The 26394-nt window shown below is 40.9% G+C and overlaps 1 protein-coding gene across 1 annotated transcript in view; it reads left to right on the forward strand.

The window, feature by feature from the left end:
* The first annotated feature begins 363 nt into the window (after window positions 1-363).
* Window positions 364-26394, forward strand: part of cdk18 (cyclin dependent kinase 18) — a 40414-nt gene continuing 14383 nt past the window's right edge. The window contains exons 1-3 of the mRNA XM_026344570.1: window positions 364-672; window positions 21048-21183; window positions 25760-25896. Coding sequence (XP_026200355.1) covers window positions 21066-21183; window positions 25760-25896 — 255 coding nt within the window. The 5' untranslated portion in view covers window positions 364-672; window positions 21048-21065. The remainder of the gene's footprint in view (window positions 673-21047; window positions 21184-25759; window positions 25897-26394) is intronic.

The following is a 26394-nucleotide window of genomic DNA, read 5'->3' on the forward strand; positions in this document are numbered from 1 at the left end:
ACATGTACAGACTTGATACAATAATGTACGCATGCATGGTACATACAGAATCATCTGAAACACGCCTAATACAGGCAGATTGCATTTACAGACACAGAAAAACATTTTCTATACTCTACTTAACACAGAATAACACATGCTTTCATAGCTCTTGCTGGTGTGTGACAATCCTGTCAACACTAGAGGCTGCTTGAGGAGGAGGAGGACAGTGGAGAGGAGGAGGCTTGTGCTATGCCGAGTAGCGATTGGCTGTTGTCATGCCAACGAAGGAGGGACAAAGTTAGAGATTGGTGGGGGAGGAGTCACAGGCTGATTATAAAACCCTCATGAGCAGCAGTTTCTTCTCTCCTGAGCTGTCTCCACTGTGTCTCTGTCTCTTTATTTAGTCTTTCCTGTTATCTGGCTACTGAGGCAGCTTGCAGCGCTCTGTGTGGAGGACGGAGGGAGGGTGGAAAGGTAAGCTGTCAGAAGGACTTGTTGACAGGTCGGTCCGTTTTCCTCCATCTCCCTGTCAAGCCATCTGTTCATCAGTGTGCCACAGCTGTCTGCATCCTGTGGATTTATCTTTGTGTGAGTGGCACCTGGGAAGGCGAGGGAAACCTGAGCGGAGAGGCAGCAGCCTGCACCCCCTACTTCATCTCTCCTGTGTGTGTAGATGACCTCTGCTCCTCTGTAAGTAGCTCTGCTGCTGCTATATGTAATAAAATTCTGAGGTTACTTCACAGTTCACAACATCAGATTGTGAGGTAAATGACATTATAGAAATGTACAAAATGAATATTTTCAATTAGTTTTCCTAATAACATTACATTATATAATGTACAGTAAACGCAACAGGTACTGAGGTGAGACGGCCTTATTTGAAAAGATTCATTTTGTGTGTGTGTGTGTGTGTGTGTGTCAACCACTGCAGTAATATCCTAGGACATCTGAGACCTATTCACTCATTCACCTCTGTCTCTTTGATGTGCATGTATTAACACGACAATGAAATAGTAGTCATTAAAGAAATAGGGCCGCTCAAATAAACACAGGTCCACCCATAATCCCTGTGCACACACAGTGCTGTTTATCTACAGTATAAGGGCCTGCAGGTGTAATTGGTTGTTTTGTGTGTGTGTGTGTGTGTGTGTGTGTGTGTGTGTGTGTGTGTGTGTGTGTGTGTGTGTGTGTGTTGACAGAGTACATACACAAAACTGGTTCCCTTTTCCATGTCACTGTCATGCATTGTTGACTCATGAAGAAGAGTTGAGGCTGCAGCCTTGCTGTACTGCTATCACAAAAACAGTTTGAACTTTGGGGAAGAAGTTGCACTTCTGTGTTAAAAGTGTTGCATATTTAATGTCTTCTGAATTTTTCTTTCTATTACAACATGCATTTTAATGCAGGAATGACATTTGATAATTTCACAGGCAGTTTCTTAAATCTCGATAACGCTGTGTTGTGAACAGTAAGTGTCTAACTAGGCATGGCATTTCATGCTTTCCTAACATGCCCAAACAGTCTATATGGGGTGACAGTATTCAAAGTGTTTGCAAGATTGTGTCAATTTTTACATTCCCAGTATCAAAACACAGGAGCAAATGTATAGGAGGAGGCTGGATTCAGACACATTAACACTGTGTATGCTCTGCAGCTCTGTCCTGCTTATTATAAGATTTACTTTGACATCAAACATCAGACTTGCTACCTACGATAGTGTTACGTTTAAAAAGCCCTCAATTAGTCTTCATCCTGAAATTGTTTTTAATTCATAAAAGTGAATGTGTTTACATACATATTTCAGTCAAAAAATAAAACTAAACGCTAAATGCAAGTAAAATGAGAACGATTTGAAACATTTTTTCTTCACAATGGTTGTTTCTGTGAGTAGCAGCAGCCCTTTTTTCTCTACCATGCTGCGGCTGAGGCACAATAGTAATGTTTACATAAGCAGCTTATTATTAAGTTCCTGATTCATCACACAGGCCCAGGCCCAGTCAGCCATGATAATGTGAAGATAGACCCTATCGTATTCAGCAATAGCCCTGCCACCGGCATTAAACACCACTCACAGATGAGCGAACGCATGCAAACATTTGGTCAAACACACCAAAGGACGGCAGTTTCACACAGTCAATCTGCTGTGGTATAACCTTGAAAAGGTTTCAATTAGCAAGCATCTCTTGTGAAAATACACACATGAGCTCTGTACCCTGACACTCTACGGTTTTACGTCTAAATTATACTACAGTGTCTGTATTGGGGTGGAGTCTGTTTCCTAAACTACCCAAAGATCACTCACATTAGAGACGGCATGCTGGCTCTGTCACTGTGTTTTAGTTTGTGAGGAGATTATAAACACAATATGTGGGCAAATGTGAATGTGGTATCTGCACCTTACTGATATTTGAAGATTCAATTCAAATAGACTGGTTACCCCAAATATTCTGCTCAGTTGTAACTGGACTTTGAGTTTGAATTTCACATCTGATCTAAATGCTTTTTTGGTTCTAGCTGACTGGTTGGAAGTCCCAGGTATTTGAAGTATGTGGAGTCACTAACACCTTGAGAGCCGCTGAGACGAGCTGTTGGTTGTTGTTGAGGGGAGGGATGTCAGAATTGCATTCAAAGTGATGGTGACTCCAGTTTAACATACATGGTTTCCTTGAAGTTTTTTAGAGGACAGGTAAAAGTTCATTTTCCTGTCAGTGTTGCCAATTTTCAGATACAAACACACAAATCTGTTGTGCCATGGCACGCTGTGTGCCCTGTGTGTTCCTGTTTACCCCAAATGGCATAATAGTGGAACACTCTAGTTGTTTTACACAAAAAGTATGTTTGTGTTCAATCCTAGCTGCGACCTCTGCTGTCTTAAAAACACTCGCAGCCCTCAGTCTTCTCTATGCTGCTGCTCTCTGCTAGTCTCTACTATAAGAAGTAGAAATCTCAGTAGGATTTTTATGTCCTCAGCTTTTATTTCTGCCCCACACAAATTCCATAGAAGTGATCAATAAATCTTGAATGGTCTAATGCCACAATTCAGTACTACATATAGATCACAGAGTGTTTCCATGTTTTAGCAATAATCTTTACCTTTTAATGTGTTTAGAACCAGTTCAGTAATTTGACCTAAACAAAACATTGCACACAACCATATTAGAATTTGTCAGCGTTGAGAGTAGAAACTGCTGTTAGATAGAAACTATTTTTGAATCTAGTAGTCGTAGTAGTTTTGATTTACAGCACAGAGATACTGTAAAATGTTGTCCTTGTGTGCATGAGCAGCAGTGACCTCCTCCATCTGGTGCCTCTGCTGCCAGGGGCTGCATTAAATTACTGAAAAAAGCCCTGAAGGACCTTAAGTGTTGCTGGGCATGCTCTTCTCATGCCCAGTACGCTTCAAGAGCTTCTTACAGGTGGGTGGGTGACGTGTTCACAGCTAAGCTAGCAAACAAATTTAAAATGATCCAGCCTATTTAAGGCAGCCAATACTTTATAGAGCTGAGTTGTTTTTTAAGGAACAGTGGACAAATACAAATGTTGTGACAGGCACTGTCTGGACAGAAGCTGTTTGATGATTGATTCAACACCATGAAGTCCAGGATTTGCTTCAGAGGGCAGGAGGGTGGTCAGTGTGTTCACTCTTAACTGCCATGCTCAGCAGTGTGTTTATGCACTTTGCATAATTGCACGCCTTGTTCTTCCAAGTTGTTAGTCTAGAGCTGCAGCTGTGATGGCTTATTAGAAGCTGGCTCGCACGCTGACACAGGCAGAAACCACCTTGGGAAATGTTTCACATGTTGTGTACGAGTGGTGTGATGTAGTGTTTGAGTCAGAGATGCTTCTGACAGACGCGTGACCATAAGCCAAATCCTGAGGGAAACATCCCAACAAACACTTAAATTAATAACAAACACCTATGTGACATAAAGCAATCTGACAGAAGTAAAGCTCTAAAACTTGCATGCACATTCCCACATTAACATTTAAACATACTGCTTGAAAACATTTTAACAAAATACAAAACTAGTCCTTTAGCTTCACTCTGAGGGGAGTAGTGCAACCCATTCTAAAATGTTGCTTAAAAGCTTCACCTCTGGTCTCGCTGAAGTAATTTCATGCTTGCAGTCACAACAACCAGTTGTCCATTAGAGTGATATCTCTGAAGATGATAACTGCCTGCATGGCTAATATCTCCTCTAAAGAAAACATTCCCTCCCACTCTGCTTCCCTAATTCTTCCTCTTTGATTCGCTTGCTCCTCTCTTTTAATTCATGAACCACTTTCCTCTCCTACACCTGCTTTCCTTATCTTCGGAGCATAAACTAGCTGTCTCTTGGCAGCTTTTTAAATTCAGTAGTTCCTCAATTTAAACATAGAAACATGTGTCACTGTCTGCCTCTGATGTTACTCTGACATCTGCATTTAGTGTATGCGTGTGCTTACATTTGTGTTTTAGTCAGTTTGGTTCAGGTGTTGACGACCTATACAGCAGAGATAGAAGACACACTGTTAACATAACAGAATGTGGGGTTACTGTGCAAATATGGAGACAATACTGTGCCATCTTTGTACCAGAGTGAGAACTATGTCCGAATTGTCAGCCGAGGTTCCATTCCCATTGAGTTTTGGGCTCTGCCAAAGTTGTGCCTTGACACCAACCTGTTTTTGCATTTTCACAGATAGATCTGTAGCTAAAAGTGTGAGGAATGTTACTTATAGCAATGAGTCCATGCTCTAAGTAAAGGATTTTAGTATTTAAAAAAGTAAAGTAAAGCTAAGATTGAGTTCAATGGTCAGACTGGTGTGACATCAGCAGTACCGCTGTGTTAAACTGCAAGAGGAAGCTGCAAGGTTCTTGACTTACCAGCAAAGTTGGGGGCTTCAGTCTGCAACTTAAATACATCATATTGGCAATTAATCCGTGTATGGGAGACACTAGGCACTATATATTCTGCAGAACAAAAAAATACCAACAATACCTATTATAGGTATGACTTTTAAAGTAAAGCTTATACTCACCGTCATTTTTTATACTGCATCTTATTAGCCTGTTTAAAGTGATCATACGCTAATCAATGAATCAGTTCTGTTACAGCTTGCTAAAGGAAAAAGGAGTAATGATAATGCAGTAATTGCAGTACTTACTTTCAATTCCTTAGCTTAAGCAGGCCAGTATCTATCTGACTGACAAATTACAGAATTACATCCAATTACTTTGACTCACAAATAATTGCTTGTGGGGGTGTTCTTTCAACCCATAGCTATTATTACGAGCTTCAGGCAGTGATCTAAAGAAAGCTTTGCTGTTGTTGTTTGTTTGTTTGATGTCTGGGCTCACATCTTGAAGGAACTTGAGGTAGACCAGGTGCTCCTTTGCACCAAAAGGTGCCAGCTGAGTTAGCTCAAATGCAGAATATCATGAAAGGTTTACATATCTCATGTGGCCTGGAAATATCTCAGCTTCCACGGGAAGAGCTCAAGGATGTGGCTTTGCAAACGCAGAAACGCTGGCGTATTGGTAAAATAATAGCACCTTTTGTTTGATCCCAAGTCTTCTGCGTACAGTAGATTGCGATACGCCTGCCCTCTGAAGTCACTACCGTTAATTTATGGTCTTTCTTTACGGCTCTCACAATGTTTGCAATGTTTCATTCCAAATTGTTGTACTGGATATGGTCAATGTTTGTGCGATGGCTCTGATTGATTTTACATCTTCTCTCAGCTTCACAATTGCTTGTTTTTCACCCATAGACAAATCTCTGGTCTTCGTGTTGGTTACACCTCTTTACTATAAATGCAGTCTAAACAGGCAAAACCCAAATCTGAACCTGAGCGTAGACATTCAGTAATATTTATTGTTTGAATAATCAATGTAATAGGACAGCAAAACACATCTATCAGTCATATGTTCCAATACTTTTGCTCACATGGAAAATTGGTGGGTTTGAACAAAAGGAGCTATCTTCTAAGTTGTGTATTGAAGTTGATCTTTTGTCTCATATTCATCTTTTAATATAAAGTGTTTTCAATCTACAGCAAAAACAAAGGATCTGACCTCACTGTTCCAATACTTTTGGATGGGAGTGTACATCGCCTTCAAAACATTACTGGTGACTGACCCGTTTGCTAGTTTTGCATTTTAGAAGTGATTTGCTCTAAAACATGGTTAATAGTGTCATGTACAACATGATCAACTAATATGGTCACAGATTCAGTTGCTTGCAGCAAAAAAGGAAAAACGCTGCTCGGACGGCTACTATGTGCAGCTGTACGGCAGGAAGGAGTTATTATAAAGTTCAAGTTGGAGGAAGACTGGGGCCTGGTTAATAATAATACATGCCTGGTTGGGTTATGCTACCACCTATCACGTTTTTCTGCTGCCTTCATCAAACTGCTTGCACATCGTAGTGATGCTTTTGATTCTCCCCAGTTCTAAAAAATAGCGTTATGTGTGAACAGTTAAAGCAGGGGTGTCAATTGTCAATTGACTGCAATAGTGCATGTTTTCCCATCTCTCCAGATTTGTAATGTTGGATCTTTTCATACTGTGTAAACACTAAATCTGGAGCAAGCAAAGCTTCATATTATAAACAAATGAGAAATTATAGTTGAAATAAAACACACATCAGTGGTATTTGCTTCTTATTAGGTCTGTATCTGTAGTCTTTCGAGTTTTTTTTTATTTTTTTTATGAAAATCTTTTTTCTCACAGGCCAAAAACAAAACAACCAAAAAATAATAAGAATTTACTTCAATCCTTCAACTATTAACAGTCCGTGCCTTGGAGTAGAAAAAGTGCATAAAGACAGCATCATTCAAACTCAGCTTGCTACACTCTGATTTACTCTGGTGCACATTGGATTCCTGGCTTCTCTTCTTAGACGTCTGGGGTTAGGCTCTGAGCTGAGGAAATCCTCAAGGTTGAGTTAAGGTGTTCATCAGTGAGACGAGTCCTGAGTGGTGTTTTGTTCATCTTCATCAACATAGATATGTGCTGCCGAACATAGAAAGCATTTGAGCAGCTTGGGCACAGAGGTGGGGTAATGTGTCGGGGAGGAAACATGGAAACCGTGCAGCACCCACAGAGTCCTACTTGGACTTGAGCACGTTACTACACTGGAGTTCAATCAGCTCCATTTGGAGGTTGGTTGTTGTGTTTTCCACGTCAACCACAAATGGATTACTGAGCAGTTCAAATCTGCATTTCTGGGCTTCAAAGTTGGCAAATCATCGGTAAACTCAGTGCGGAGTACGCTAAGTTTTTTAGCAAACTGTGCACTTGGCCTCTTTCATTTGGCCATTTTTGGGGAGATAGTGGATTAAGTTTGTCTGATGTGACTGGCTGCATAGATGCTAATGATTGTCAACAGAAAAGGAGGAGGAGCTTGACGGTTTTGACTGATAACAAACAAACAACAAACAAATAAAACATTCTGGCATTTGTAGTATTAGCGGTGTGTGTGCACTATATACTGAGGGGGGGCAGCTCTAATACACATTTGATATGATGTCATTTTCCTGGGTGCTATCAAATGAGCTTCTGAACTCTCTATTTGCTGTTTATTTGTGGCCTGTTACACAAACCATGGTGGGTGGCACGTTGTACAAACCATGGTGGCCTGTCATACAATAGACCAATGTGATGTTGACCCTAAGGGTGTTGTTATTCACCCACGGCCCTTGAATACAGAAGACCTACTGTTTACATGGGGGCAGGGAGTGACATGTAGACAGAAACTCAGAGAAAGACATAGGGCTTTACTGTTGCTTTCAATGCTGTTGTCAGTTTTGCTGCTAGTGACACCGTCATTATAAGAATTTCTCTTAAAGTAGTAGCAGAGAAAAAGTCTAAGAAGACGTGAAAAGAGTCAAGGACAGTAATAAAGTAAAGAAAAAGACAAGTTATGTAAGCAGAGAAAGGAGGGTGTGTGATGTATGGCCATATAACAAAGCAAAGTGATTGTTGTCTAGTCCAAGAACAGAACAGGATGGGGGGAAATAAAAGGTCGTCTTTTTTACAGATTCTGCTTGGAGACGAGACGAGGACATGACATTGTATTTCTAAAGAGAATGCTAGATATGGACAGAGGCTTAAGCAAGAGCTCAGGGTTGGTTTACTGTATCAAGGCTCGACTGTTTTGCCCAAAGCACTGCACAGAAACGTCAGGCTGAATGGATTATTACTTTCAGACAAGAGAAGGGTTGGAGGGACCTTCTGGACTGCATCTATCACTTAAACTACTCACACATGCTGGAGTAAATGCTTAAGCCAAGTCTCTATAGCATGCCCTTTTAAGAACAGTGTTCGGCAGTGTCACTGCAGCCGTTAGGAAGAGATGAGAAAGGACCGGCTCCAGTCTATCCCTTCTTTATAATGAATTAAAACGGACAGTTTTGTTTCCAGGAACAGACAGTTGAGAGAACCGTCACTGATCTGAAGTAGCTACATTTTTTGTGGACTAAACACAGATATGAACGTTCGGTATCTTAATACCTGTCAATACCTGTCATCATGTTTTTTTAGTTTGAATTTAACATAACATTCTCTCTAATTGCTTCCAGAGGACTGTAATAAATACATTGCAGTTTTCTTTAAAGCTATTTAAAGTTCAACAGATTAATATTAATTGTCATGATCATAGGTGTCCTACATTTTTATCTGCAGTGAACAACTGCTATATTAGAGAGAGTGGTGTTTAAAGCTTTAAAGGAATAATTTGACATTTTGAAAACCGTTTTTTGCCAGATAAAAGTGGATTTAGATGAGGAGGGCGACTTCACACAGAATGTGGTGCTTGAGCCAACAGACAGATTTTTTACGGACTTGACTGTCTAAGAAGGAGCATGCATGCTCAAGAGGCCTACCAGCACCTTGAAAGGTCACTTCCTTAACACTCGTATTATTGCTCCTATTCCTTCTACCTTATCCATAGGCTAAGCTAAGCTTGGTTGCTGAGCTCGGTAAACAGTTTCCTCATCTAACTCATGGCAAGAACACAAATGGTTGTATTTCCAATTATTCTTGATGTGAAAAGATTTAGCGTAGTCTATAGTTAATACAAATGTAAACCATATTTGGGACCATATTTGTAAGCTGAAGTTGTTAATTATTATAATAAATGTATTTATAGAGCACTTTTCTAAACATATGTTACAAAGTGCTTCACAAGACAGACCAGAAACACATGTAGCCCAACAAGATCAACTTGAGCAAGCACTAGGCAAACAGTGGAGAGGAAAAACTCCCCCTAGGGGAAGAAACCTCCAGCAGAACCAGGCTCAAGTTAAACGGCCATCTGCCTCGACCGGTTGGGGAGCAGGAAACAGTTATACAAACAAAACAATAATACAAACAACTACCACATCGGTCCTTGGGGAGACCAGTTCCAACGTAAAGACATTGTAATCTAATGGAGAGTCTTCCCAAGGACAGATTTGTTTTAGCTTACAGCTAAAACAAATCTGTCTTAGATAAATTACTCAAGTTGAACCCTTTATGACTTATTTCCCTTTTCAACAAACACACACTACTGACTTTGTAAGGCTACACTGGCTTCTTAACAGTACTGTACTTTAGCTAACTAATTACTATCAACTATGTTTTATTAATCTCAATACAGTTAAATAAATCTAATGAACGATACACTGATTTTTATCTTTACAACAAAGCTTTAGTTGATCCTGTTGGCCATTATAATCCTGCCCCCTGATGCAAGAAGTTCTTGCTTCTAGACCAGAGTTGGTGCCACTCTGAAGAACTATTTCAAAATTAAGCACCGGCTCTCAAGCAGTCTTGGACCTGGCATGGTGGAAAAGAGGTATCTAACAGCCATGGGACTATTTCAGGTTACCTACAGAAAACCTATGGCTGTAACTTGAAAATACTGTATGAATTCACTTGTACAAAGGCTCACATTAACTCCATTATATGTTTGGTGTTACTGTTGGAACGTTGCTGGATAATAGCAGCTAAAACTGAATTAGCTGAAATATGGACTAAACACACCAGCTATTTTAGCCACTCTGGTTTCTGTGAAGCAGCACAGTCACCACCATCATTCATCTCCTTTAGGGAAAATGTGTGTGTGTGTGTGTGTGTGTGTGTGTGTGTTAAACAAACCAAGCTCAGATTTTTTTTTCACTCCATATGAACTAGTGGAGCACACAGTAATGTAACCCCAGGCTCAAGGTCAGTTTTAGAGCATGTATTCATCACACACACATACAGATGTGTGTGCAGATGTTCTTCTCTTCCTCTGTCACTCACACACAAACACACACACACTCTCGGTATGTGAGAAGTGACAGAATTGAGCAAAAAAAAAGCTTGTGTAAGAATTGCCTCATTATTTGTTCTGAATTCGGTTCAGTTTAACGTGTCATTCGAACTGTGCTCTGCAGTTTGAAAAACTTGCTTCTTTCCATAAATCAGAGCTGTTAAACGCTGTTCTCAAGCCAAACATCAATAGACTAAGCAGAGGTCTTCTCACTTGCTTAGTTCTGAATAACTAAGGCCTTGAGCTTTGTTATGATGAGAAATGAAATTTGATTTCCAGTTATTGAACATGTTAACACTCTCTTGTCCATTTTGTCCACTATTTGCAAAATGTTTTACTGGATGTGTGAACTAGAACTTTTGATTACTTTAAATAAATATGTAAAGAATAGATTTTAGTTTCCATGGCTTTGCATTGCTGAAGTGTCTATTCACTCTAAGTGAAAGTGTTAGGAGCAGTGTGGCTGCTGTGCTAGACTTGTTTGATAAAAAAGGTTATGTAAAGAAATCCCTTATCACCTACACAAGTGGCTAATGGTTATTTTTAATGGGGCTGTGAAAATTAGACAGCAGCAACAGAGATCAGGAACTACAGTATTCCTTGTCTTCTCTCTGTGTCTCTCTGACTCGCGTGCACTTTGCAGAACCTCCTCCTTTCTATCATTTTGTTTGATTTAGGTTCTCTCTGTTGATCTGTCATTGCTCCCTCCCTCGTGACTCTCTGAGATCACAGCTTGTGTTGGCAGGCCGTCGGGCTGTCAGGAACAGGAAACTGCCATGCCAGGTTTCACTGGACAAACACGGCAGTCAGACGAAGCTGTGGTCTCACTGTTAGTGGGCTAATGGTGTGCCCTGATACTGTGCCAGACGTGCTTTTCACCAGCCTCTCGAGGTCATTCATTCATTGACTTTAAACAAATGCCTGAGGTTTTGAATCTGAATGTGTGAGTTAATCACTCATTTTGAATTCATTTTGTACAGTGGCTCAAAGCCTTCGCTGTATGCCTGTAACATCATGTACATGGATTGTTGAATGTGTGTCACAGTCATACTTTCTGATGACTGTGCCCACTGACCTGTAGAAAACAATTACGCCCATTTAAACAAGCTCACCATCAGCTGACCCCATTCTAAATGAGTACACATGAAGGGAGTTGTGTATATTCATTTAGCCAGAGTCCACATGGGTCAATGGACTAGTGACATATGGCTTTTTGCTGAATCAAACATATTACTCCTCAACTCCTAGAGGCAACTCTCACTGAGACACTCCAGTGACCAGGTTTGGTCACTGGCCAAAAGGAAATATTTTGTTAACATGTGGCAGCTTATACTTTTACCCCCTCCTCTCGCTGCAACTGTACAAGTTGGTCAGGGTGCTTGCATGCCCTTAAGTAACTGGGCTTTCTGTGGAAAATTGATTTCTTTAACATCATAAATAAAAATGTATTTTGTAACTATCAGCTTTATAAGAAACCTCTTCAGCGTGCCCATGCTGACCTCAGACCACCACAACATTAAAACCACCAGGTTGTCAGTAAACCCGTGTTTAATGAGAGAGGTCAAATTGGCTGAATTTGGTGATAAACAGGCTTCTGTATCGAGCTAATTTAACTTGCAGGTCTGGCAATAAAAACAGGCCAATGACTACGAACATTTGTGAAGCCTGTCGTTCAATTTTGTGGATGTTGCTAGATCAGAGGTTACAAGGAGCAGAGTGCAGGAGGAAGAGAGACAGAGATTCAGATTCAGTTTAGACTTGGTGTTGGACCTCTCTCTGTTACGCTGCTTAATTGTTAACATCCAGGTTAACAATTAATTCATTTTACTGTTTAATATATTTTCAATATATTCAATAGATTATTTCACTACATACACCTTTTAAATCATGTCTAAAAACCTTTTGCATAATGCACAACATTCAAATAAGAACATCTCTGCTCCTTGCTACGTAACATAGTGAAGTAAATAATTCCAGTTTCTAAATGATCTTTGTTCTGTAGAGACAACATATGTAGCTGTGAGCAGAATGACAGAGACAGAGGGGTTCACAGTTTGCAATGTCATAAATGACGACTGATAATTTGAACAAGTCAGCAATCTACAGTAAATTCCTCAAAAGTCCCACAGACTAGAATGACACCTGTGATCATGGTAACTGTACCCAGCAAAGAAGCTAGAAACAATCATGCTTAGAAGATAAAAATTAACTTGCATTTCTGGATTATGGTTGTATGCATCCACCAACCAATGAAGTTGGGGTTAGATACATGTTGGTTGGAATAGATAAAACAAATGAACAGACCTGTGCTGCAGTTCTGTGGAATGTCCAGTGTTGGCTACCATGTTGCAAGCTTTTATTTTTGCCCACCAGGTCTCTGTGCCAGTCACCATAACCTGAAAACTGCAGGTACAGACAGAGGTTACTCATTATTTATATATGTCGACAGGCCAACAATCCCAGCTAGAGCCCTGTTTCACTGTTCACTGTTAAGTACACTTGTAGAACATTTCATTATTAGAATTAAATGTTAAATCAGAATGACATTTGTGAAACCACAAACCAAAAAAACAGAAAGCCTCCCGAAGATGCATAAGAGCAGCCGGTAAAAACAAACAGAGATCAAAGAGGGACAGCGACAAAAAGCAAAAAAAGCAAAAAAAAAAAAAAAAAAAAAAAAAACAGGTAGAGAGGGTGCTGTAGCAACATGAAGTGCTTTTGTGTCCAGAGAGGATGAGCACAGCTACAGACAAATGGAGGTTTATTAGCACCTTGCATGTAGCAGATGCACTTGTGAGACAGAGTGTGTGTATAGACAGTCATACATACATAAGTCTCCTCTGTCAGAACCCATTTATCAGTGCATAAGTCAGAATTTCTCTTTATCTTTTTATACTGTTAACCATCTGGGTGTATTTCTTGTCCTGTGGCTCCTTCTTGGACCTAAACCGAAACAGGGAGTACATTTAGCTTTGTGCGCATCTTCCTATTTCTCAGTAGTCCAAATGGTGTAGCTCCTGTAGTGGCATGTGGTGTAGCCCGATAGTTTTGTAGGTACTCTGTTAGAGCTTGGTCTGTGCATTTTGTCAACTGTTTGCAAGCACTCTTTAAGTACCCTGTTGAACCTCTCAATGGCTCCGTTAGCTCTTGGATAGTATACACTAGAGCAAAGATGCTGTATCTCTCTCTCTCTCAGAAAAGAAGAAAAAGCATGCGAGGTGAACTGACATCCATTGTCAGAAACCAAGTAGGACGGATTACCCTCACGACTAAACACAGTGATCAGAAACTGAATGACTACTTCAGTAGTAACAGTAGGGGCAAATGCAACTTCAGGCCACTTACTGTAGTAGTCGGTGAGTGTAACTGCATAGCGGCAGTCCCATGTTTACATTTAATAATAATAATAATAATAATAATAATAATAATAATAATGTATACTTTATTGATCCCCTTGGGGAAATTCGTTTTAGACAGCTGCCAGACTGAGTTGGCACTACTACGGGGTTTCAGTAGTTTTTTCCAAGGACACTTCAGCTAGTAGCCAGGAGGAACCAGGAATCAAACCACTCACCCTGGGGTCCGTAGGTGACTGCTCTACCACCTGAGCTACTGTTTAGCAGACGCTTTTATCCAAAGCGACTTACAAGTTGGTACAAGGGTAGGCAGGGTAAGCATGAGGAGGTCTTGCCTAAGGACCCCTACTGGAGGTAGGCCACGGCTGGGATTTGAACCCCAGTCTCCCACATGGGAGAGGGTGATGTTACCACTACCACTACACTAACCAGCCGCCATGGTCCATGTTCAAAAGGACCTGTAATGTCAATTCCCACTTTTTCCCATGGTCCCTCAGGAAGATCCACTGGAGTGAGCGGTGCAGGTGATGTGTGTGCAGTTTTATCAGTATACTGGCATGGCACACATGAAGCTAGCATGTCATGTACACAGTGATCCATTTTTGGCCACCAGTACAGTTCATGGAGTCTCTGCTTTGTACGTACCAGTCCTTGGTGTCGTTCATGTGCCAGATTTATCACCTTGGATCTGAGTGAAACAGGAACAATCAAACGATCTGTGCCTCTCAAGATGAGTGAATCATCTATAGCCAGTTCATCTCTCACGTTGAAGTATGGTGCAAGTTCAGGTATCACGTTCTTTCTGCATGTTGGCCATCCCGTCTGAATCTGATGTCTCAGTTGTGCTAGTTCAGGGCATGGATCACAAGCGGCAGCAAATTCAGGCAAGGACATTGCGTGCAAAGATTCAGAAAAGATTGCAGCAACCATGTCTGGTACATCAGGAGTATCTTCTGTATGCTGCAGTCAGCTGTCACATTGTGTTTGCCTGGGCGGTAAGTGACATCATACGTAAAACAAAGCAGTTTAGCGGACCATCTGGCAATCCTTAGTCCAGCCTGACCAGTCCCTTTGGATGTGAGCAGCGATGTAAGTGCCTGGTGGTCAGTACGCAGCATGAAGTGTTGTCCCCACAGATAGGTTCTCCACTTTTCAACAGCCCAGACACATGCAAGTGCTTCACGTTCAACTGTTGGCTTGTACTCCTGGGAATCCAGACAGTATGATGGACATCATCTTTTGGAATGCTGAGGGAGCTGAAGCAAGGCCAAATGGTACACGGCAGAAACGGAAAAGGCCTTCAAGACTGATAAATGCAGTTATTTCACGGCTATATGGGTGGAGCAGCATCTGGTGGTATGCAGAGGCCAGGTCAATGGTAGAGAAAACAGTAGCTCCCCTGAGGTTGGTGAGCAGTTCATCCAAGTGTGGTAAGGGGTAGCAGTCACAGACATATGCAAGGCTTTCCTCCATCACGTCTGTGCGTAACAACGATGGGTGAGACCCATGGAGATGCAACAATGCGCCCTTATCTTGAAGATCTTTAAGTTGCTCAGTTACAGCTTGTCTTACTGAGAAAGGAAGTCTCCTTAGCTTTTGCTGTACTGGAATGGGATCTGGTTTCAGTTGTATTTTGTGCACAAATCCTCTTGCACATCCCACTTCCCGTACTCGAGCCTCTGAAGCACTTAGTGATGTTGTAGTTGACACTTGAGTTTACTCTGTTACCCTCAATGCACATACTGTATGTAGAGCAGTAAACATATCCAAACCAAGTAAAGCAGCACCTGATTCAACCACCATAAATGAGCAAGGAGCAGAATATGCATTGTGAGTCACTGTGACATGTAAACACCCTAGTACTGGAATTTTCTCTTTTGAGTATGTGCACAGGGAGACAGTAGGTTTAGCAAGTTCACATGTGGGAAAGTAGTCCAGGTAGGTCCTCACAGGAAGAATAGAAACAGATGATCCTGTATCCACAATTAGCTCCACATTATGAGAGTGTTCTTTTGCATCAACATGTAGAGTACACAGGATTTTATCCTGCACAGTGTCATTCATGTAAAGTCAGTTCAATTATCTGTATTTCACGAACCTCTTTCTTGGCAGATCGACAAACTTTGGCAGATTGTCCTATTTTTCCCACGAGTTGCATGTTGCACGGTTTATTAGCCATGTGATTGGTAGATCCACAGCGGTAGCAGGAGCAGGAGTAGCAGGTATTCACCAGCATTTGCAGCTGTAGCAGGAGTAGTCTTTGGTTTCTTTTCCCGCGACCTGATGTGTATGACCTTTAGTGGAGCAGGAGCCATAGCAGCGCTATCGGCAGTTACGGCGGCATCTCGTATTCCCGTCTTGATCTACAGGGCTAATGTAGGAGCTTTAGCAGTCTGTCTCGTATACGTGTATTGGCAACACGTTCTATACGTTGATCCCGAACCATCTGATCCTCCATTTTTCCAAACTCACAAGTAGCAGCAAGTTGACGTAGCACGGCCAGATAATCCTGAACAGTCTCATCAGGTCTCTGCGCCCTCTGACGAAATTTTTGTCGTTCTACAATCACGTTAACTTTGGGAACAAAGTGCTGTTTCAGTCCTTCCACGGCAGAAGCATAAGTATCACCTGTGTTCAACAAAGCATAAAACAGTCTATGTCCTTCCGTGCCAAGTGCATGTAGTAGAACAGCACGTTTCCTAGCATCAGGCCAGCTATCACCTGTAGCATCTATAACGAGCATGTAGTTCTCAAGCATGAAAGGTGCAGGTAAGGGTACGGAAACGGCCATCCTCATCGCCAAAATTTGGGATTATGTAGTAGACTAACTCCCTGGACATCGCTGTACTTTTACACTCCTTTATTCCCTCCACTTCTTACTTCTTCTCACAGAGACAGAACAGCACCTTTTCACACATACATTCGTAGCGCCCTCTTCAGGTTCTTATTTGTATATCAGGACACAACACTTTTGGACTAAAGCCACTCAAAGAGAGCCGCACCGTGCAGTGGCCTCTGCTGATCTGTAGGTTGCCAGGTTTGTGTGCGTTGCTCTAGAAATAATCTAATCATGTTTCAAAAGCAAATATTATACCAAGTCACATCTTTTATTAGTGTTAGTAAAGCAAGTTTCAAGTCCTCAAATTTACAACTCAGGTTTGGGTCGAGTCATATGACTACCTTTCCGTCTCCCACCTCTGCACTATGCTATGTAAAGTAACACTGCTTTAAAGATGTAAAAGTATGTACACAAACTGCCTACACAAAAATTAAATACAAAAAAATAATATAAAAAGGCAGAGGGAGTATCCAGTATATATGTACAAAAAACTATAATAATAATAATAATATTACAAAGACTTTGATCATTATGAGCATTTAAATCCCTGTCACTGATTCAAATGTAGCTCCACAGTTCCTCTTGCATGCTCAGACTATTTGGTATGCTAAGGGTTCTGTCCTCCCTCAAAGCCAATCACTTAGAAAAAAGACAGTGTTTTCAGTCGAAATAAAGTGACAAGTTATTAAATCACTGTGGTCATAACTTTGGTCTGAACTGTAAACAGGAAAGAATGTCTGCACACTCAGAGCAATTTTTCAGTGATGCCTGACAAATATTTGGAAATGAAGTTATTTCAGATATGCACATAGGCCCAGAGTTTTTACCGCACTCATGTAAGTTAGCAAGTAACAGTGGTTATTCTCTCATATTATTATTTATATTTGGAACATTTCACAGAAACTCTCATTCAGAGAAACAGAGACGTGCTCGGTGAAGTTTGGAGAAGCTTGGAAATCAACATGACCCTTGTTTTTTATGTGTTGTCAGGTGCTAAGCTCTCATTCATTTGTTGATGTTTCAGTGCTGCCTTTGTGTGTTAGGGCATTTCTCAGCAAGTTCAGCTGTACCTGCTAATGCTAGAATGCAAAAGTACAATGGTGACTGTGGTAGATATTATAGCCAGAAGGATTACAACTCCAATGTGAAGACTAAATGAATCTATTCTGCTAGTTTAAATGAGGACTTTAACCTGTTTTCTCTCCTGCAACAACTTGTAAAACACTGATGTTACCTTGTAGGGCACCACGGAAGTTTTTCATTATTTGCTCTAATTGTATTGCACTAATTTACTCGTCGTTCTGTTTTTATTTTTACTTGTATTAAGTTCTATGAGTGTGTGACGCCCCTGATTGTAAAAGGCCACTTGATGCACCTGTTGGTGTTAAGTTGGGTAATTGCTGGTGAAGAGCTAAAGGTCTAAATCATGAAGCTGAACTACAACTGTACATTGAAAATGGCAGAGTTAAAATGTTTGATAGAAGAAAACTCTTATTGGCAGGTGAATGAAGTAAGTCAATATAATATTGCAAAGACTTTACATGTGTATCATCATCCATGGTACGCTGGTTGGCTCGACTGACTGCCTTAACATGTAGTTTGGGTAATAGGTGACTCTGAATTTCCTATAGGTGTGAATGTGAGTGTGAATGTTTGTCTGTCTCTGTCTGAATGTCAGCCCTGTTATAGACCTGTCCAGTTTGTACCCTGGCTCCCACAGAATGGCAGCTGAAATTGGCTCCAGCAACCCGCAACCCTTAACAGGACAAGCCATTAGGATAATGGATGAATGGATCATCCACAGTACATAATAATGTGAACAGATTCAGAGACTCTGGGGAGTAAAGGCTATGGGCAGTTGCACCTTGCACCAAGGCAGTATTGCATGAGAAACTATCTTGCTATTATGATGAATATAGCCACACAGGTTTGGGAGTAAAGTAGAAAAATGTTGTCACTTAGCACAGTACACCACTGTATCCACAAATGAAACCTGATACTTTACCTGATATTATAAAAGGAGGATGGTAAGCATCAGTTCTGGGCAGAGGTTCTCTTGGTCCAAGCTTACGTCAGCTGCATGAGTGCAGTGGCTTGACTGGCCTGTCTACAGTCCAGATCTGTCTCCTATTAAAAAGGTACAACACAACAAAAAAATACAGCACAGTGTTAGTTAAAGAGATGCAGGAACAGGGTAAAGGTCATTTTTCTTTCACATCATACCCGTAAACCAGCCCTCCTCCTTAGAAAGATAACAACTGGTCAAATTGGGAAACAGATCCAGCACTATTACTCTACTTGCCTTCGTACTACACTACTTGTGTGCCTGTTTTCCTTTTCTTTCTTTAAACACCTATTTTCTTGAGTGGATTGTAATTATGTTTTTAGACCACAATGTCACAATTGTGTCGAGATATGGGGATGTCTGCCTTCTCTCTTTGCAGAGGAAAAACATGAGGCACAAACACACTGTCATTTTAGCCAGCATAGTAATATTGATTCCTCTCAGCACAGTCAGCCTCAACCCCTTAATGAGCTTTACATGTGCTAGCTCTGATTATTAACAGTAAAGGTATTTTGTTCATTATTGCCAAATCATGCCACGTGGCACTGAATCGTTGCTGTGTATGTCTGAAATATTATACAGTGGGTGAAACAACAGAGCAGTGGCGAGGTGTATTCAATCTTTAGAAATCCAAAGCTGAGGTCTGATTTGCTGCTTCAGCTGCTCATTGAACATCACCAATATGAATAGGTAATAGACAATCTGGCAGTGACCTTGCTCTTTTCTGCTACCAAGAGTGTTTCCATCTTCAACAGAGGCACATGAGCTGGATTTAAAATCTAAATACTTCCCTTTTTTCAGAATTAGAAATCATCCCTTTCTCTGCACTGATCTGGGATTATTTGCTTCCACTGTCACCTTCCGAGCTGCTTCCTTTCCTCCACTCGCAGTTCAATTTATTGCTGCCACCCACGCTTCTCTGGTACTGTGAATGCCTTCATTATTTTCTCTTAGCTCCTGGGGCTTTGTGCATATCTGACACCTCTATACATGTCTTCCATCTACAAAAATGAGAGGTCATAATGAGATTTGTGCCTTAATGTGATTTCATAATCGCTGGGAAACTTTTTCACTCAAACCACCTGTTTTCCTGATAATACTTAAGAGGATTTTGTGATTAAATTGAACTGTTCAGTAATTAAAGTGTTAAAATGTCATTCACAACTAAACCACAGCTATGCTGTAGATACAAAAAAACAAGTCTGCTGTCCTAATTCTAGTTTCAGAGTGGACCCAGGCCATGAAAACAGAAAACCTTTCCCCTCCAAACTCATGTTTTTCATTCATTTATTTTGTGTGATGACTTTTCAGAAATAATAAAAAAATTGTCCCTTTCATTTGTTCTGTGCAGACTTTGATGGGTTTCCATTTATTTTCACTGCTCTTTCATTAATTTGTATATTTAGACACAACATGCCTCAATTGGCATGTCATGTCAGTTTAGAGACCTAACACGAGGGTTTCCTTAGTGGAAACATTGACCACCCACTACTTTTGTAATTTGTGCAGTTTAAAGCCCAATAACAACTCCTCATGTTCCACACATCACATCCTTACAAGTGTGTTATAACATCACAATGAGACTGCATTGATGTCTATTGTTTTGTACTATCAGGGATTATGCATATAATAAAATTACATTGCTCTTCACTTTATGGTGTGTCTCAGAGGGTCACTGGCAGTTATTAGGGTTATGCTAATATGGTTGGGATTTATTACCATTAGATACACTGTGTGTATTTTGTGTGTGTTTGTAGACAGCTCTTCATGTGTATTCCTGCGTAAGTGTACATGGCATGTAGCTGATTGGGCTGAGGCAGCCAGCTGACCTACACTGTCCAGGTGCTGAAGCAGGCGGTGTAATCTGATAATACACAGAGATTTCTCAGACAGACAGTAATATCCTGATGGGTTGTTGAGGCCTAAAAATACCAGGAGGAAATGTAGAGACTTGCTGTAATTGAACCTACCAAAGACGTCTCTTAGCCTTTCACAATAATGAGCAGAAATGCACACACACACACACACACACACACACAAATCACAACAGTAAAGGAATCATGAAGACCCCATGACACCAGTCTCAGAGTCTCTGCACTGCAGCAGAAAGAGAAGAGAAGAAAAAGCTGAGTAAAAAACGCAGAGTGAGAAGTAACTAGTAAGGCTGCTTGTGAGAGAGAACGTATATTGATCAGCTGCTTTCCTGCTGCTTTCTGCCTCATTATCAGATGACTGTCTTTGGTCAAGTTGCACACAAAAACCCATCACAGCTGCACAACACACCCTGCGGCTTAGGCCATGTTGGCAGTGTACCAGGGAGTGTGTACACTTTCGTTTCTTTAATTTATGCAGAACTAAATGTTCTGTACATTATAAGATAAATTTTATTAATGTGTTGACTCAAGAACCTGTTAGAACTTTGGTCTAATGGAAGAATGTACACATGCATGCAATGAATGACACTAATGAATCAGATATTTGACTGTGTTTTTGGTAAGAGTCCATCTCTTCCTTTCTTCTTCCAGAGTCTGCTTCTCAGCATCATGAACAAGATGAAGAACTTTAAGAGGCGTTTCTCTCTATCTGTTCCTCGCACCGAGACCATCGAGGAGAACGAGTTCACCGAGCAGATCAACCAGCTCAACATTCGTCACACTCAGGGTAAAAGCTTCTCTCATCTGTTTCATCCTTTCCCAAATTTTAACTTAACAAAAACAATTGTAATCGGTGTTCGAGCCAGGCAGAATTTTGACACTGCACAGTTCTTCAAAATTCTAGAGGTTTAGCTGTTTTCAGAAATCCACTACAACCCTGAACCTATTTAGACATACACCCAAGTAGCTGGATGTGTGAAGAAGAACCAGTTATTAAATGGACTTTACCCTGACAGCTCCCTAGAAGAGTGTAATGTCCAATTGAGACCATGCGTGAATAGAGCAGCTCGCTGTTCACACAATTAAGTGGCTGTGCCGATGAGTTCCATCATGCTACTGGCACTGCATCATTGTAATGTTATCTTAAACTCTCTACAAAGGTGCCACCCTTCACCTAAATGAAATGGCCTTTTTCACCTAATGGTGAGAATACATCTCACAAGTTGACAGTACACCACCTCCCCAGCATCAATCAGCAGACGGAAGAAGCAGAGGAGCTTAATGAGTGGCTACTGAACATACTGTAGTACAGCATTTAGACCAGTGTAGCGTCAGGGGGAGAGTGAATAGCCTTTTGGGTGTAAGCTGACTACAGTGGCTAAAAGACATTTTATAACCAATAAAGTTATTAATTAAGTACATTTAAAGCCCTGAACCCTGAGCTTTTCTACTTCCTTGTGTCTTCTAGTCTCAGTGTGATTAAATAGCTTAAGTCTAATAATAGAGAACAAACAGCAATGTTGTTGTGGGTTTTAATACTGAATACAAAAGCTTTCCTTCCTTCCGTGTCTGTAGCAGACCCTCACAGATTAACCAGGGTTTTTCCAGATACGACTGGTACCACCATCAGTGCTGAGCCACAGAGGATCAGCAGGCTTCAAAGGGAAATTGTGGGGTGAACAGGGGCAGATAAGGCAAAGGAAGCAAATACATTCTGAATTAGTATAAGTGTCTCAGATTGATTGTGTTGAGTTTGACTGTAGAGATGGTTCAAAGAGAAGTGGATCATGTGGGATGGAAGGTCAGTTGAGGTGAAATGAAACTGCTGCACAGCCAGTATGAGGTAAGCGTGATGTACTGTAATCAAGTGGTTCTACCAGACCTACTTGGTTGGTACCACTCAAGTAATAAAACTCAGGAAAGTGAAGCTACTACCTCCTGTTTGAACATACAAGACACGGAGTAAGGCAGTGATTGAGCCGCCTGCTGGAGAGAAGCAGATGAATATGTAGTTATGGGGTTACTGTTTGCTCCTGTAGGTCAGGAGGAAACCAGACAGAGGAGGAAATGGATTAAACTAACAAGATACAGGGCAGTGAAGCAGAGCTGCTTCACATTTAACATAACACACGTAGTCAATTATCACGCTTGGCAAGAAAGCAAGAAATGATATATATGATATATATATGTATATACAGTATATACAGACATGAGCATGGTATCTGTTTTGTCAACTGGGTATACTGGAGATTATTAGAATTTATTTTTGTTTGCCTGTATTATAGTAGTAAAACAGGCATATTGCCTTCCAATCAAGCACTTGGACAAGTTGTGTGATTCATTTACTGGATTAACTCACAGTAGCTGTGAGGCTCACTATTTCATGCCCACTTCTTGATCATCATGAAGATTGTGGATTTATCCAGGACTGAGCAAATGTTACCCATCAAATATCTATTCTCATAGTTTAACCTGTTCAGTCATCCATAAATTTGTTTCTTACATTTAAAAACAAGAGTAGCTGGATCAGACTAATACAAAGTCTCAGATCACTGAGCGGGATCACTAATTAGCATCCTCCAAGGATGCATGTACACACAAAAGACATTAACACAATAATACAAACATATACAGTATATATTACCATGAGTCCAGTCCCATAGTTTACTTTTATTCAGCTTGATACAAAGTTCTCAGAGCATCAAAAGTATGCGTGTGTCAGTAGAAGGATTGCCTGACTAACTACTAATATTCCACATTAGGCAGAATCCCCATATTCACTTTCCACATATTACTCAGTATATGAGCTCCCATATGAACGTGTCAGTGTTATGTTGACAGTAATCAACACTTTGAATAGAGCATTTATTTGATGAGCACCAAAACCCAACTGTCTGCAAACAATTTGGTACAAGGGTGAATCCTGTTAAATATAATTCAGCTGCTTTAATTTAGAATTTACTTACAGAGCCACAGAGCATTTATTACCAAGCTGGTGTTGATTGGTTGTTGTCCAAGGCACATTTCAATTTGCTTTTACAGGAATAGCACAATTAGCCGCTATTCCCCTCAACCTAATGAGCAGGGTTTAACTTTGGTTGACCTCAATAAAATATGAAACTAAGTTGAAGAAACATGTTTCTTTCCATGTATGTGAGCTAGCTCTTCATACCTTTGCTGGAGCCTTGCTTTATTTCTTATGTAGCCGGTCTGCACTGACACTTCGTCTCTGGGCCAAAAAATAACCTGCGTTGTGTTGTGAATATATGAAAACACAGACGACTGCTGTCTTGCCAACTGGAAGCAGATTTATTCCCTCTCACCGAGGCTCGGTATAAAATAAAATAAAAACAGTACAGCAACTTCGTTTGATCGGTCTGTCACAGGCACACCTTTAAAAAAGACACACAAACCGGTACTGACGCTAAAACAATAATAGCACCATTTGTTACCGTCGAAATACAGGTATAGAACCATCATTTAACGTTAACACGCTTTAGCGTAATAACTTGAGCACCCCCATAAACTCACCCACTAGAATCTCTGACAGGTCAGAGGTCACAGGAATAAAATCAATTCGGAAAATAAAAATTCCCTCAAAATAAAAATCACATTTACTATGCACATAATACATACACGGAGAAACTAATAACATAGTCCAGAAACAATGGATGGATACTGGTGAAATATAAAACACATCAATACACCTGCTACACACAGCAATATGAGTGCATGACCATTAGCAGTAAAATGTGTACTGGCCAAGTCCCATTGGAAAAAATGATATGTCATCAGTCTTTGTTGTACTCTGTGTTAAGCAGCAAATGTAACATGACAAATATAGCAGGAATTACATTAGACTTTCTAATCTTCAGCATTTTAGTTTTGTGAGTATGTTTGTGTACTGACATTAGCATTTAGGTCCTCTGTTAAAGACGCTCCAGTGCATTTTACACAGGTACTGGCACCGCAGTATCGGAGGAGCTTTTGGTCCTCCATCCTGTTACCTCGTACACACACCCTCTTGATGAGTACTAGATTTCCTGCATCCTCCCTGACCCTTTCTTTCTCTCGCTGTAACTGCAGTTGCAGATGGAGATGCTACAAAAACATCATGTGGCGTACCATATTGGATTGTCCTTTTCCCAACAAGATGTCTAGCAGGCATCCATCCATATTTCGCAGCAATCAGGCCCAGTTTGTGCATGTCTGTGTTCATTTCAGGCTCGCCTTTACTGACCCTAATTAGAATCAGGAGATCAAAGGAACACTGTAGCTGTGATATTCAAATGACTAGCAAACAGGTTGCCATTTCATCCTGCCAGTCCATTCAGACTGTCAATCAATCGACACAAAGTGGACTGTCAGGAGCTTCTCTGTTGTTCTATTTTTAAAAAAAGCTGTTAAAATCATGCATTGTATGATCTGAAAGCCATCTTGGCCTCTCTCTGTTTGCCTGCTTTACCCTTTTACTATCACTGATGCACCAGCAGCCTGGTATCAGCGTAATAAGCGTGTGTGTTAAATTACTGAATTTCCTGCTCTATGAGAGAGGCCATAGGTCAAACAATTCATGTTTGTCTATGTCTATGAAGAGTTATATGAGACTTCCTACTTAACTCCAGGGCCCATTCATCTTGTTAGCCATTGTCTCCATGGAAACAAGGAGTTAAAGCTCTTGTAACTTCTTGTAACACCCAAATGTGCACGCCCGGAGGCCTGCTTAATACATGGAGACACATGTCCACTTTCCACACCCCGTGTGGAGATCAAACTGCAGCTGAAACCTCACAGGAGGGAGCGTTCAAAGGACACCAATCAGACATCAAACATGGAGGTACAGTATACGTTGAGGATCAAAGTGCATCCCATCACATTGGCACGATACAGTGCTGGAGTGCGTACAGTGTAAGTGTCTGTCATGTTTGCTCACAGCTATAACTATGATCTCCTCTGTAGTCTTGATGAGAACAGTCCATTTTGTTGTTGTGTACAGACAAGTATGCTTGTCTTTGTTTAGTGGAGATACACTGACATTAGCACGTGCTCTTGGTTGGTGATAAATAACTGCCTTGTTTTTGTGCTTTTATTCACTTTATTCAACAATAAACCTGACTTTTGCACTGGAGATGGATATGCTAGATGTGTGTTACTGAAAAGGAGGAGAAGTCTGATTCATTCTTCAACTCTCTTCACTCTGTTCTGCTTCTTATTACAGACAGAAACATGTATCGCTCTTTGATGTATCCACTTTGTTCATCAGCAGTTTGCCAATTTTGTCCACTGATGGGTGCTGGGGGGGAATACAGCTGAATACTGCTGTCTGTTTCTGAGTGACTGGATGTGTATTTTTTCACTGTCAGGTCTGACTCCAGACAGGCTGGGTCCACCATCTCATGATGCCAGTCCAGTGAGCCCTGAACCAACCACACCGGGAGCTCATTCTCCATCCCACCTCCACTACCACAGCAAGGCCCAACACAGACGTTTCTCTATGGAGGTAAGTAACAGTGGTTCAAAGATCAGAGCACATGAGGATATACTGTAGGTAATAGAACACAGGAGAATTAAACAGGTGAAGTGTTCGCATAGTATGTGTAAGTGTTCACACTGTATTGCCCACTAAGCACTGATGGTATAAGGTACAGGTTCAAGTTCTTATTAAAATAATTAGTCAGGCTGATATAGGTATCAAGAGTAGCACAACTAGTTTGTTCTCCTGCTTAAATTCTTCATCAGGAGCAAAGGAGCAATTTCTCTGTTTGCGCCTCTGCCAGCTCAAGATGAAGGAATGAGTCACCTTGGAATCTTTTAACCCTCCCCCAGGTTTTTATTGGAAATGTGAAAAAGTTCACACTTCCACCTTTTCAGAGAAAGTCCCCACGGAGTGAGTGTGATTCTCTCCGAGACTCCACACTCAACTCATCTCTATAGTACATAGGTAGGAGGTTTCACTTTTGACTGGTCCCAGAATTCGGTAAGTGTGAACATTCATGTA

This window comes from Anabas testudineus, chromosome 5 (genome assembly GCF_900324465.2).
Source record: "Anabas testudineus chromosome 5, fAnaTes1.2, whole genome shotgun sequence".
Classification (NCBI taxonomy): Eukaryota; Metazoa; Chordata; class Actinopteri; order Anabantiformes; family Anabantidae; genus Anabas; species Anabas testudineus.